Source organism: Neomonachus schauinslandi, chromosome 2 (assembly GCF_002201575.2).
Source record: "Neomonachus schauinslandi chromosome 2, ASM220157v2, whole genome shotgun sequence".
In the NCBI taxonomy this organism is placed as follows: Eukaryota; Metazoa; Chordata; class Mammalia; order Carnivora; family Phocidae; genus Neomonachus; species Neomonachus schauinslandi.
The window spans coordinates 50,691,038-50,706,606 of NC_058404.1; the positions used below are offsets into that span (position 1 = coordinate 50,691,038).

At 38.9% G+C, this 15,569-nt stretch overlaps 1 protein-coding gene across 1 annotated transcript in view; it reads right to left on the bottom strand.

The window, feature by feature from the left end:
• Window positions 1–15,569, bottom strand: part of KIF13B (kinesin family member 13B) — a 201,435-nt gene that overhangs the window by 100,447 nt on the left and 85,419 nt on the right. Inside the window, exons 11-13 of the mRNA XM_044912850.1 lie at window positions 7,908–8,120; window positions 5,818–5,928; window positions 2,175–2,309 (exon numbers count right to left, since the gene is read on the bottom strand). Coding sequence (XP_044768785.1) covers window positions 2,175–2,309; window positions 5,818–5,928; window positions 7,908–8,120 — 459 coding nt within the window. The remainder of the gene's footprint in view (window positions 1–2,174; window positions 2,310–5,817; window positions 5,929–7,907; window positions 8,121–15,569) is intronic.

Consider the following 15,569-nt stretch of genomic DNA (forward strand, 5'->3'; position numbering starts at 1 on the left):
AAATAAATAAATAAATAAATAAATAAATAAATAAATAAATAAATAAAAGTGCTCAGCCTCCAAATTCCTCCTTCCCACATCATGGTATCACTTTACTGAAGCGAAAAACTGTTCTTGGACTGAGATCATCCTTCTGAATGTGCTTGGTCATGAATATACTTTTGTCATGGGGTTAGCTTGGGCAGTGAAGAAATCAACACTGCCTCAAACTCTGCCAAAACAGGGTTGACCACACAGTCTGAAACAGAATCCCGACACCCCCACACAAGATAACCAGAAATATTTTGATTACCCTCCAAAAGTCTTTAAATAGTTTCTTTGTTTAATTTTTTAGTTAAGGAACAGATATGAATCAGGTTTTTTTCTTATTGGGCGTATGTGTTTGTGTGTTCCAATTTGAACTTCATCACATCAGAAAGAAAAAGAATTCAGAGTTCTGAGAAATAAAAAGGGCAGAATATTTGAGTCCTATTCTATACTACACCTCTCCTAAAGCATATGAATATCTGCAGCTGAAACCCTAACACAAAATGCTGCCACCATCAGTAAGAAACACAGTACGGGATGTGATCATATACACTTTTTTTTTTCTAATAGACAAGGATAATATACAGAAGGTACCACACAGAGCATCAAATAAGAAATGTGGAATATTTTATATTTATATAGTGCTTCTGTTTACAAAGTGCTTGTAAATCTCATGTAATCCTCACAGGAACCCTGTGAGGTAGCCAGACAAAGCATCCATTTATACAGGAGGAATCTGTAGACTGGAGGGGAAATGGACTTGAGATCACACGTCCAGACAAAAATGCGGGTCATCTCCCTGCTACTCTCATGTTGCTCCCACTTGAGTACAACATCTGGGAGCGCACACAGGCTGCATGTATCAAAAACACGATTTACTTCATAGAATAATAAAACATGGTATCAGATACTCATTAATAAAGGGGCTTTATCAAAATAACACAAACCAATTATGCCAGGATATCTCTGATAAAAACTGGGAAACGAGCCAATGCATCATGAATTCTTTAGTCTCTTTAGAAATGATGCCACATGGCTTTAATTTTAAAGCAGTTTCCAACTTTACCAGCTCATTATCTTTAACTTCCTAGTCACCTTAGTTAAATCTACATATATAGTGCCTATATTGTAAGGGAGGGAAAAATTTCCTCCAATATTTACTGACCACATGTCAGAATACTATAGTCCATTACCTAATTCACTTATGCTCTGGGCATGACAAAGCGATTATGAGCTCCTCATAATTTATGTAGTGGCTCAGGATTCCCGCTCATTCTAAAGTTGTCTCTTGTCTCCCTGATATGTCCCACAATTTACAGATTTCAACACACATCACTATTTGGGTTTTTTTCTATTCCGTTCTCTGGCCCTCTCAGTCTCTAAGTGACCTATTCTTTTTTTATAAGCTGATAATCCAAATTTTTAAATTTTCCTAAATTACTGGAAACACAAAACTCATAGTAAGTAGCCTCACATCTTAACTTTCTTTAAACATTTCCTCTTGTAATCTAACCACTCACAAAACGGTGTGCTTCATATAAACCACGAAAGCTTTAGTCTACTAATAAATCATTTAGTTTTAAAAGTCTTCCTTTAAGCTTTAAAGTTATCTACTTAACTCCCTGGTATAAATCACAGTCAATAATAGTAGCTAAAGTTACTTAGTTTCTTGGAAATAACATCAGAATATTATGTTTTATATTCCTAGGTTGAATTACATTACTCGAAGACTAAAAAGGGAAACTAATCCCAGGGGTGCCTGGGTGGCTCAGTCGGTTGAGTGTCCGACTCTTGGTTACGACTCAGGTCGTGATCTCAGGGTCGTGGGATCGAGCCCCATGTCAGGCTCTGTGCTCAGCAGGTAGTCTGCTGCAGATTCTCTCTCTCCCTCTCTCTCTCTGCCCCTTCCCCACCCCAACTCTATCTCTATCTCTCTAAAATAATAGATAAATAAATCTTAAGAATAAATAAAAAGGGAAACTAATCCCAGAAACTCAAGATTTTCTACACTTCAGCTTATTCAAATAAAAGCAATTTGCTAATTCTCATTATTTTGGAATAAGCATGGCTCTCTAAGTTTAAAAAAAAATACCAGGAAATACTGTTCTTATTGCGGCAGGAAATAGTAGCAAAGCCTGTTACCTCACCTTTAAATAGTAAACCAGAAGTTCATTCAGAGCAGGATCAGCATTCAGATTAACAAGGAAGCATTTATCATCCCCAACTTTAATCCCAGAAGACTGAAGAGATATTCCAAGACTCTCAAGCTGTTTCTGTCGCTCCTGTAAATGTATTAGAGAACTATTAATTCCATAACTATTGACACAGCAAGATATAAAAGGTCGTACACGGAATAATTATTAAATAACTTTACAGTTCAAATATGTTATCTTAGGACATAGTATTAGAGATTATTGCCTTTTTTCTCTTTCCAAACTATATAATGTTATTTTTTTTAAAGATTTTTTATTTATTTATTTGAGAGAGAGAGAATGAGAGAGAGCACATGAGAGGGGGGAGGGTCAGAGGGAGAAGCAGACTCCCTGCCGAGCAGGGAGCCCAATGCGGGACTCGATCCCGGGACTCCAGGATCATGACCTGAGCCGAAGGCAGTCGCTTAACCAACTGAGCCACCCAGGCACCCTATACAATGTTATTTTATCTTGTTAATTAAAACTTTATTTTGAGGGTGCCTGGGCGGCTCAGTCATTAGGCGTCTGCCTTCGGCTCAGGTCATGATTCCAGGGTCCTGGGATCGAGCCTCGCGTCTGGCTCCTTGCTCAGTGGGGAATCTGCTTTTCCCTCTCCCTCTCCCTGCTTGTGCTCTCACTCTCACTGTCTCTCTCTCTCTGTCAAATAAATAAAATCTTTAAAATAAAATTTTTTTTATTTTGAGAAATAAAGGCATTACCAATAGCAACCAAGTATTCTACCAAGTTCTCAATTATCATTCTTGAAAATTCCTGACATCTTGAATTTGTCTTTCTCATTTAATTCTGTGCATATGAGCAAAGCTGTTTTACCAACTGTGATCTTTACAAAAGGCCAAATTTTCAATGCACTCCCTTGCTTGATAGCCTCAGTGACTCCCCAGCCAGGATAAAGGCCAGACTCCCTCAACAAAGTCCACAGGTCCTTTGATCTGGCCCGTTTCCTCTCCGTCTTCATGTTTTATCATTCCTACTCTCAAAGCCTACGCTATAGTTATATGGAACTCTTCCAGGTCCCTGAAAGTGTCAAGAATGCGCTCCTGAGCTTAAGAGATTTTACACCTGTTTCTTCTATCTGAAGCATACTTGTTCTCATACTTGGTAACTCATACTTGTTTACTTGACCATTTCTCCATGAGGGCACGAATCCTATATACCCACTGTGAATTCCTAGCACCTAGCACAGTGCACAACACAGAGTGAGCACTCAAAACGTCAGTCTTGTGAATGTGTCAAAATAAAACTTGCATATGCATTCAAGTACTATTTTCATAAGAATATGAACCTTTCTTTTTTGTGCCTACCTGCCTCTGAATCCACACGATATACAGAAGTATGCATATAGGGGAATACACATGACTCCTGTAACCAATGCTCTAGGATTAAGGTATATGAATTGGGGCAGAGCAGGGTGTCTTTGCCTATATATAAATAGCAAGTGGTAATGAGTCACAGCCACCAAAAGCCTTTGATTCTGAAGAAAGACAAGACAAGCTAAGTCATTTAACTAGGGCCACACGTAAGTTTGCAGTACAATTAAATTACAGCTTAAGGATTTTGCTATTTTTAGGGATACCATCCCAAAGTTATCTGACCATGGACCATTTTTCTTCCCAGAAGACTTATTAACAATTGGTGGCTATATTGCCAGAAATACATTTTGGGAAATGCTAGTCTCTTTTGAAAAAAGGTCAATGACCAACAGACTACGTCTTTTTCCCTGAGAGAGGAGAAGCAAGCTCAGCAGCACGAAAGCCTGGGGGCTTGCAAAGATAAGGTGTTAAATGAGGTGCTGGATAAAATCAGGCACCGTCCTCAAAAGGGATACCTGACAGAGGAAGAGAACAGTTAGATTCACCAGTATGAGCACTGGAATTTCACTTAGACCTACACTGCCTTGTATCAGCTAAGCAACTCAAATACAATAGCACTTCAAAGTCAATGTTTACTTTTGGAGTAGCTCAAAAAGGCTCACACAAATTAGTTCTAAACTGGATAATTATTAGAATGACTTATAATTTATGAAAAACAAAAAGTGAAATAAGTAATGAGAAATAAAGTTCATACACTCCAGTGTATGAACTTCTCTTCCCTGTAATTTGAAGTAGTTGCATTAAAATAACCCAGTGTAGGGATACAGATAAAACAAGATTGGTCATATGTTGATCTTCAGTGAAACTGGGTGATGCCACATGTGGGTTCATTATACTCTTCTCTCTTGTTTTTATCTATTTTGAAAATGATTATAATAAAAAATATTTAAAAATTAGTCTGCACTAATATCATAGCCACTTTATGCTACATAATAGTTGTACCATCCTACAACATCTGGTGTATAAATTGATTCTGGACAGCACATTTAAAGATGGAACCTGCTGGGTGACAAAAGTAGCAAGTTCTATATATTTACTAATATGAGGAACAGTTGAAAACACCAGAGATTTTCAACTTTAGAAAAGGAGGGGAAGAAGGCAGAGGTTACCTTAAATATCTGGGTAATGACTGTCCCTGTCTTATAGGGCTCTTGGGGGGATTAAATAAAATACTGTATTTAAAAGCACTTAGCACAGGGCCCAACAGGATATATGCAATAAATATTTGCTATTATTATTACTCTCAATTACTGTATATATGTGGGACACCCATTCTCTTAGCTTTGGAAGAACAAACTAAGGACCATGAGCAGAAATGAAAGAATAAAAGATTTCGATTAAGGGCGCCTGGGTGGCTCAGTTGGTTAAGCAACTGCCTTCGGCTCAGGTCATGATCCTGGAGTCCCGGGATCGAGTCCCACATCGGGCTCCCTGCTCAGCAGGGAGTCTGCTTCTCCCTCTCCCGCTCCCCCCTCTTGTGCTCTTTCTCTCTCACTCTCTCTCTCAAAAAAATAAATAAAATCTTTAAAAAAAAAAAAAAAAGATTTCGATTAAATAGCTACTATTAGAGTCATCACAGCTGTCCAATCATGAAAGACTGTTGACAGGGTATTGGCCTCCACATTACCACATATATTTCTAAAACGGAGGCTGAATAACCACCTAAAAGGAATGCCACGGAGTAAGTCTTTTATTAAGTAGACAACTGGACATTAAGGATTCTTTCTAAGTGCTAATGTTCCCTCCCTAAAATTTCACAACTCTATCTATATTAAGTATTCTAAACCTAAGAGATAGTCAGCTCAGATTTAGGTATTTCATATTACTTTTACTGAGTATATACTAATACTATTATAGCCGAGTATCGACCACTAATAATTTCGTAGTTTGGGTAAGTTCGTAGATTGGGTAAGCAAAGCACTTAATAGAATTGGGGGTTCATAGTCAGAGGCTACAAAGTAGTTACTTCATTTAAAAAATGCTTATGACCCTAAAAACATTTCCTACATAATGAACTATTAATTGTAATTATGTCTTAGCCTTCAAATTAACTTTGTAAAATAGAGACTCTTGGATCTAGGTTCTTATTACTGGTGCTAGATTTGCCATCTTCAAAGCTAAAAATCAAAAAAGGAACCAGAAAGGCCATGAGTTGCATTGCACAAACTGCCACGAGCTTTCTCTTGCTTTAATCAGGAAGCACGAACCTGTGCAATCTCCTCGGTTTTCCTTAGTTTCTCCTCCCAGGTCACAGTCATTTCCTGGATTAGCTTCTCTGATTCTTCTAGCCGATCTTTCAGTTCTGGAGATTTCATTGCCTACAAGAAAATGTTTATTTCATGAAATGTCTGTACCATGCCCTGAAGAAAGCACTAACTAAATCCAGAAGGATAAAAGTAACAATCTGCCTCCTCTCAGCTCTACAATTCACTGAGGTCTCTGATCTACCTAAACCAGAACGATGAATGCCACTGACACACAGCATCCAGACTGTATGCATCCCACAAAGCTCATTCAGTTACCGAAGGGGGGCTTGAAAGGAAGACTTAACTGTTTTCTTCCAACCTACTGTCACTGTGAAGATCTAATTACATTTTTTTTTAAGATTTATTTATTTATTTATTTGACAGAGAGAAGAGACAGCGAGAGAGGGAACACAAGCAGGAGGAGTGGGAGAGGGAGAAGCAGGCCCCCTGCCGAGCAGGGAACCTGATACAGGGCTGGATCCCAGGATCCTGGGATCATGAGCCGAGCCGAAGGCAGATGCTTAATGACTGAGCCACCCAAGGGCCCCAAGATCTAATTACATTTAGAGGGACAGAAAGTTCAAGCGCTCAAGGGCTTATTTTTAAATCCCAATAGGTCATATATCTAAACTAATACACAGGAATCATTCTAGTCTCTACTGATGACTTCAGGTATTGATTCAAGTATATACTGACAAAATCTGTACACGTTGTTAAGTGAATGGTGTTATTAATACCAGGAAGACGGAAACAAAATTTCAAAGAATCTTGATGAACTGTAAAATTATCCCTGTAAAAAAAGGATAAATTTCAACGGGCAAAAATATACCAAAATAATTGTTTGACCATGTATTTGACCAACTTACTACCAGAAAACAGATTATAAGAAAGAAAAGGGCTATGGTCCCAACTCCAGGAAAGAGTCCCACAGTGCTGGGAAATCATGGGAACAGAATGCTAATTAAACTAGAAATCCTGAATCTGGTATTTTATTTCACCTTTGAAAAGAGGATGAGCATTTGGTTGTAGGTTAGAACTGTATAGGTTTCAAATTCAGTAATGGAACATAAACACCATACATTACAGAATGTACAAAGGGTAGTGGAAACAGAGCACCTCGAAATAGTTGGGTTTTTTTTTCTTTTAAAGATTTATTTATTTGAGAGAGAGAGAGAGAGCATGAGCAGGAAGGGCAGAGGAGAGGGAGAGAGAATGTTAAGCAGACTCCCCACTGAATGCAGAGCCCAACATGGAGCTCGATCCCACGATCCTCAGCCGAAACCAAGAGTCAGACGCTTAACCAACTGCGCCACCCAGGCACCCCTAAATAGATGCTATAAAATATTTTTTTCTATAAACATAATTAAGCCACAACATGGAAAAACTAGATTATTAAGATGTGGAAGAACTCCTTAAGATTTCCATTCTGCAGGGCGCCTGGGTGGCTCAGTCGTTAAGTGTCTGCCTTCGGCTCAGGTCATGATCCCAGGGTCCTGGGATCGAGCCCCACATCGGGCTCCCTGCTCGGCGGGAGGCCTGCTTCTCCCTCTCCCACTCCCCCTGCTTGTGTTCCCTCTCTCGCTGTCTCTGTGTGTCAAAATAAATAAATTTAAAAAATATATTAAAAAAAAAACGATTTCCATTCTGCCTTCAACCAGTGAACAAATGATACAACAAAATCTGCTTGAATCCTCTCCCCATCAGTCTATGTCCACTCTCCACCATTTTCTGCACTAAAATTGCATACATTTTGTTGCAAGCATCTCTCTCCCTCTCTCCTTTATTCTTAGTTATACCTATACTGTGGAAAGAAACATTTTCTCAATTACCTTTATTCTCTCCTCCTGTTCAATCCTTTCACATCTGTAAAAACTCTAAATTGCAACTATGACCATCTATCTGTCTTTATTTATCACTCATCTCAAATTTCTCTTCCTATAGGAAACTCAAAAATTCTAGGTGGAGTACTTATCACTTATAGCTAAGGGGAAGAAAATTCAAATTCTAGCTTTTCCTAGACCCACAAAGTGTGGCTTGGCTGTGCCTTATACCTCCGCTTTGGTTAGCTGCTCTCGGAGCTTTTCTACTTCCTCCCGGAGATCCCGGATAATTCGTGCATTAGGATCCTCATTCACCACAGCATGGTTCACGATGTTCTTGGCACGATCTGCATACCGCAGAGTTGAAAGGGTTTCATCATAGTTATCGGCTGCTGGACTGACGGTGGCCACCATGGCTGTCTTGCTGTTACCCCCAAGACTGTCCTAGATGAAGAAAGAAATTGAGTAGGATTTTTAAGCTGGAAGAAAACATCATATGAGGAAGTTGAAGTCAGATAGGGTGAGAGAACGTTCCAAGGTCAAACATATTTAAGGACAAAGCTAGGACTAAAATACAGATATACTGACTTCAGGTCCCATGTTCTTTCTTCTCTGCCAAGCTACTTTTCTGCAGAAAGGAGATCTGGTTTTTAAGAAAAGACAGGGAAATACAAGGAAGCCTACATTTATTTCAGTTTATTAACAATTGGTTCTAAGCAGGCTACTCAAAAAACAATGATTTCTTAAATGCCTAAAAATCTTCCTTAGAGAAACTGAACAATCATGATATTATTTGTTATCTGATCAAAAAGTGATTACCAACAATCTACTCCATAATGCCATGTCCTTTGAATCTCTGTGAAGCCTAAATAATGGCTCAGAAAGTGTTGCTGTTACAAGCTATCAGGCACCTTGTAAATTTTTTCAAACATAAGGTATAATTATAGTCTTATAAAACAAAAGATATGTTGAAGGTACCTGATTTTATTCCCTCTGATAGCACTCCAAAAACTATGAAAACAGACTTATCTTCTACACAACAACTTCTACAGTTCAGACAAGGGTGCTAAAGAAAAGACACTCATCTTCATTACGCTAAAACTGATCAGTCTGGTGAAATGGGCTTTAGAATGGGCTCCAACAAATTCAAAAAACTACTTCCACACTTGAGAACATTAAAAAATAACTACAGGAGAACATAGGCAGCAACTTCTTCAACCTCAGCTGCAGCAACTTCTTTTTTTTTTTTTAAGAATTTTATTTATTTATTTGAAGGAGAGAGACAAAGCGAGAGAAGGAACAAAGCAGGGGGAGTGGGAGAGGGAGAAGCAGGCTTCCCGCCGAGCAGGGAGCCCAACGAGGGTCTCGATCCCAAGACCCTCGGATCGTGACCTGAGCTGAAGGCAGACGCCCAACGACTGAGCCACCCAGGCGCCCCTGCAGCAACTTCTTCCTAGAAACATTGCCAAAGGAAAGGGAAGCAAGGGCAAAAATGAACTATTGGGACTTCATCAAGATAAAAAGCTTCTGCACAGCAAAGGAAACAGTCAACAAAACCAAAAGACAACCGACAGAATGGGAGAAGATTTTGCAAATGACATATCAGATAAAGGGCTAGTATCCAAAATCTATAAAGAACTTATCAAACTCAACATCCAAAGAACAAAAGATCCAAACAAGAAATGGACAGAAGACATGAACAGACATTTTTCCAAAGAAGACATCCAAATGGCCAACAGACACACGAAAAAGTGCTCAATATCACTCGGCGTCAGAGAAATCCAAATCAAAACCTCAATGAGATACCACCTCACACCAGTCAGAATGGCTAAACTTAACAAGTCAGGAAACGACTGATGTTGGTGGGGATGCGGAGAAAGGGGAACCCTCCTACACTGTTGGTGGGAATGCAAGCTGGTGCAGCCACTCTGGAAAACAGTATGGAGGTTCCTCAAAAAGTTGAAAATAGGGGCACCTGGGTGGCTCAGTTGGTTAAGCGACTGCCTTCGGCTCAGGTCATGATCCCAGGGTCCTGGGATCGAGCCCCACATCAGTCTCCCTGCTCGGCGGGAAGCCTGCTTCTCCCTCTCCCACTCCCCCTGCTTGTGTTACCTCTCTCTCTGTCTCTCTCTCTCTGTCAATTAAAAAAAAAAAAAAAAAAGTTGAAAATAGAGCTACCTATGACCCAGCAATTGCACTACTGGGTTATTTACCCCAAAGATACAGATGTAGGGATCCGAAGGGGTACATGCATCCCGATGTTTATAGCAGCAATGTCCACAATAGCCAAATTATGGAAAGAGCCAAGATGTCCATCGACAGATGAATGGATAAAGAAGATGTGGTGTATATATACAATGGAATATTATGCAGCCATCAAAAAGAATGAAATCTTGCCATTTGCAATGACGTGGATGGAACTGGAGGGTATTATGCTGAGCGAAATAAGTCAATCACAGAAAGACATGTATCATATGATCTCACTGATATGAGGAATTCTTAATCATTTGATTTACGTCTAAGGAACAGAATAGAACAGAAGGAATAGAATAGAGCAGATGGCATGTCACTTCTGAGATGAGATTATGAAAAGACCATGGCTTCTGTTATGTGTTTTCTCTCACTCTTGGGAAACCACTCTCATGAGGTGAGGTGCCCTATGAAGAGACCTCAAGAGTGAATTTGGAAACAGGTCTTCTGAAGCCTTCTAACAACCACTTAGTTGAGCAGATCGAACCCCAGTCAAACCTTGCACTGACCACCCCGGATAACACTTTATTGCAGTCACGTGAGAGACCCCAGCCAGACCACTTGGTTAGATCACACCCAGAATCCTGACCTATGGAAACTATGAGATAATAAATGATTGTTATTTCTAGCTGTTAAGTTTTAGGGGTAACCTGTTACAAAGCAATAGATAACTAATAATACACTAACATACCATCTCAAGATGAAAAGAATTACCCAAAAAAAGAGACTCAATTCTTTCAGCAATAGAATATCACTGAATTATAGATTCTCAAGATAGAGAGAAGACTCAAACAGGCCAATATGGGGGATCACAGGTCATAAGAAAGCCAACTCTACTTTGGGCAGCTTTGGACAGATATAAAATTCTTACTTTTGAAGATATAAAGTTTTTCCAATATCAACATATCTAAAATTTGTCTGCACAATCTGTGATTTATACCATCTTTGGGCAGACTTGACTTAGTCCTCTCAGCCTTTTGTGAATTGGATTATTTTACTGATTAAAAAAAAAAAAAAACAGAGGTTTGTTTAACAAAGAAGGTCAAATACTCTGCCTAAAGATCTGGAACTAGTAAACTGAACAATATTCTAATCCAGTGGTGTTCCACCTTCAAGTCCAATATGACTTTTACTCCCTCACAGCTACCCACAATTACACAGTAACAAAGTCACACTTGGCAATATAGAGAGAGCTCAGACCTGAGGAACAAGTAAGGTGGCCAGACAGCCTTCCAAGTTATTCTGTCCTACCACCAGAGACAAAATAATTCCCTAGGTCATGCTAACAGTTCAATACAATCCCAGACAACGTGTGTGTTTGTGACTGACAATGTGACAATCCACTACTGAAAATTCGGTTTTCCACAGAAAACACAGCTTAATTCTACCTCTGAAGGAAATACACTCTAACACATGAAAAGGAAGGAAACATACGTAATCTGGGCTCTAGAAGGCAGAAGTGACTTCTGCCAAGTCTGTATGATTACTTGCTTTCCTCTTCGCCTCTAGACACTGATCTCACACCGTTGGTGCCCAGCTTTGGCAACTTACACAAGAATGTCAAGATGCACATTAATGACATTCCAATGTTATATATAAAGATCACAGGAATGACATCTCAGATTACAGTTCAGTCACTAGCAGCACCATGGGGAGTGCTGCCCTTCAAGAACTACTGCATTCTGTTAGCCCACATGAACAGCAAATGCTATTGGGTAAAAAGGGATTTGTGACAATAATGACCAACGTGAAAAGGCATAGATATTGTGCTTCAACTTGTGCTGAGAAAAGGAAACCTGGCAAACGACAAATACTTGATATTTTATTTTTTATTTTTTTTAAAGATTTTATTTATTTGACAGAGAGATAGAGAGAGAGAGAATAAGTAGGCAGGGAGGCAGGCAGAGAGGCAGGCAGAGGGAGAGGGAGAAGCAGGCTTCCTGCGGAGCAGGGAGCCTGATGCGGGGCTTGATCCCAGGACCCCAGGATCATGACCTGAGCCGAAGGCAGCCACTTAACCAACTGAGCCACCCAGGCGCCCCAATACTTGGTATTTTAAAAGCCCTTGTGCACGAGTAACAATATGCTTATATTCAAAAATGGCCCCATGCCATTAGCAAGAAGGAAATAGCAACAAAAGAACTGGCACTCCTTCAAGGAGAAAGTATAAAGCTTCTTGTTACTCTTTAATTGTTTAATTAGGCAAATCAGATGAGCTTTGTTTCAAATGTAGCAACTGAAAATTAAATGGACATAGGAAAGAAATTGAATTTTGGAAGGCAGGATCTTTTTAAAGCTGAAAGAACTCTTTGAAGTAATCTAATGAAATTACTTCATTTTACAGATGGGAAATTGAGACCCAGGAAGACTGACAGACTTAACCAAACGTCATAACGCTATTCAGAGCAGAGCTGAAAGTACTCACTCACTCAGCTCTTCACAGAGTTTACCATCGAGAGGGTGACACTGGTAAGCAAACACTATATGGTAAGAACTAGAGTAGGGATAAACACAGCATGGTCATAGAAAACAGAATGAGCAGAAAGCCCAGTCTTGAAAGGTTAGGGACGACTTTCAGAGAAAGTGATATCTGAGACCTAAAGATGAATAAGCATCATCCAGATAAAGGCTAGTGTGGAGGGATGTAGGAGGAGAGACTGAAGAGAGGAGGAAGAATGTTCCAAGCAGAGTAAGAGTAAAGTCCTAGAAGTAAGAGTACTCATCACTTAGCTAGAACTGATCACAGCAAGAGCAGGATGAACAGTAAGAAATAGGGAGGGGTCAGAATACTGAAGGCCTAGTAAATCACAAGTCATTAAAGAATTTGGACTTTATCATAATGGCCTGTAAGAGAGTTACTGAAGAGACTGAAGTTTAAGAAGAGTATTAATTTTTAAGATATTACAACTTACTATAAAGGATGGAATGGAAAGCTCGAAGGAAATGTTTCAATCATCCAGGCAAGAGATGAAAGTTGCTTCCATTAGGTAAGTGGCAGTAATAATGGAAAAAGGTGGATTAAGTCAAAAGATACTCATTATTTGAGCATTTATTACCAGAAATTATTTGATGTTAAGAGGTTCACATTTAGAAGATTACACAGAGAAGCAAAAAACCTCTTAATAAGAAACAGTTCTCCACTGACCACTTACCAAATGAGTAACCACTCCACCCACCGAGAGAAGTGCTAGAGAAGAGCGAAAAGAGCAAGAAAAGCACTCACATCTATCCCCCAACAAATCACCAAGGGCAGTCATTTTCTCTGACTCCCAGATGCTGTAAATATCAACAGCATAACACAATTATAATGCCAATACAATGCAAAAACACTTTTAAAAGAAACTGCAAACCTTATGAACAATTTTATGAGTTCAATGATAGTTATGTTGGACGATACTAGAATCATATGAAATCGAACAAGGATCGGGGAGAGTTAGACTAATTTAGAATTAAAGAAGGAGAGAGCGAAAGGAACATAAAAGCCACTTCTAAGGAGAATGATTTGTGTATCAATCGATTCCGAGAGGTCTTTGGGAAAAATGTTTAAACATCAGAATAAGTTTTGTAAAAATGCCCCGCTTGTGGAAGGTCGTATGTTTTTTAAGTAAAAAGTATGACAAAAATCAAGAAAACTTCATTTTTTTTTAGCCTAAGAATTAATACACAGAGGTTACAATTACAACCTAATTTTACTAAACAGAAGATAAACTGACTTTTTAAAATGTTCAGTTTTGTTCCTCAGTTCAAGTATTTTCACAAGTTTCTCTCAACATGTGGTAAAAGTGAAGTGTTTCTCCTTCTAATGAAAAGTGACCTTTGGCAAGATGTACAATATATAGCCTAGGCAAGAGAAGATGGGCAGTGAGGTCAACCCTGATTCCAATCTTGTTTTTGTGACCACTGTCACATCTGTAAAATGGGGACACTACCATTTGCCTTCAGAGAAGTAAATGAGATCATGTACATGAAGCGCTTTGCATGGTACTTGATTTTCCTGGCCTCCAGCCTATGGAATGGATACTCAATAATTACCCGGGCCATTTTAAGTTTGTGAATTAACTTCATAAAAGATACTTCCTAGTGTTTGTTTAAATGGACTGAGGTAATAACAATGAAACAACACAACAGTGAATATTATGTCTTTTAAATCAGGCACATCCCGGGAATAATCATGAATGATCAAGAAATATTTCTGTGGAAAGTCTGAGGAAGAAATTAATCTTATCAAAATTCCTTCTGGAGGGCGCCTGGGTGGCTCAGTTGGTTAAGCGACTGCCTTCGGCTCAGGTCATGATCCTGGAGTCCCGAGATCGAGTCCCACATCGGGCTCCCTGCTCAGTGGGGGGTCTGCTTCTCCCTCTGACCCTCTTCCCTCTCGTGCTCTCTGTCTCTCATTCTCTTTCTCAAATAAATAAATAAAATCTTTAAAAAAAAAATTCCTTCTGGAAATTAAACAAATGAGATTTCAAGGTTAATTACTGACACGTGAAGACCAGCACAATTATTTCCTTGGTAGTGAAATGTTTTGTAATGCCCCTTAAATTCAAGAGTTATCTACAAGTGGTTTTTAATTATCAAACTTTGCTTATTTATCCTTTTGTTTTAAATTTCTAATTTTTTTTGCATTTTGGCCAAAGGAAGTACTCTACCTGATTTTCTACTGTGGCCAGTTTCACTTAATAAAGCATGCTTAAATGGTGTGCGGAGTTTTAGAAAGTAAAGTTGAATACCAATAACCCTTTGACAGAGTAGAAACTAGGAGAAAACCCAACTTCCTTTACAAACATGTCACGGACTAAGTCAAAGTTGTGTCACCTTAGAAGAACAAATACTGTTAAAATATCTATGCTACCCAAAGCAATCTACACATTTAATGCAATCCCTATCAAAATACTACAGGCATTTTTCACAGAGCTAGAACAAACAATCCAAAAATTTGTATGGAACCACAAAAGACCCCAAACAGCCAAAGCAATTCTGAAAAACAAAAGCTGGAGGTATCACAATTCTGGATTTCAAGTTATATTACAAAGCTGTAGTGATCAAAACAGAATAATACTGGCACAAAAACAGACACATAGATCAATGGAACAGAATAGAAAACCCAGAAATAAACCCACAATTATATGGTCAATTAATCTTTGACAAAGCAGGAAAGAATATGCAATGGGAAAAAGAAAGTCTCTTCAACAAATGGTGTTGGGAAAATTGGACAGCTACATGCAAAAGAATGAAACTGGACCACTTTCTTACACCATCCACAAAAATAAACTCAAAATGGATTAAAGACCTAAATGGGAGACCTGAAACCACAAAAAATCCTGGAAGAGAGCACAAGCAGAAATGTCTGTGACATCAGCCGTAGCAGCATCTTTCTAGATATGTCTCCTGAGGCAAGGGAAATACAAGCAGAAATAAACTATCAGGACTATATCAAAATAAAAAGCTTCTGCACAGTGAAGGAAACATCAACAAAGCTGAAAGGCAACCTACTGAATGGAAGAAGATGTTTGCAAATGACTTATCTAATAAAGGGTTAGTACCCAAAATATTTAAAGAACTTATACAAATCCACACCAAAAAAATGAAGTAATCCAATTAAAAAAAGGGCAGACGAACATGAACAGACATTCTCCAAAGACA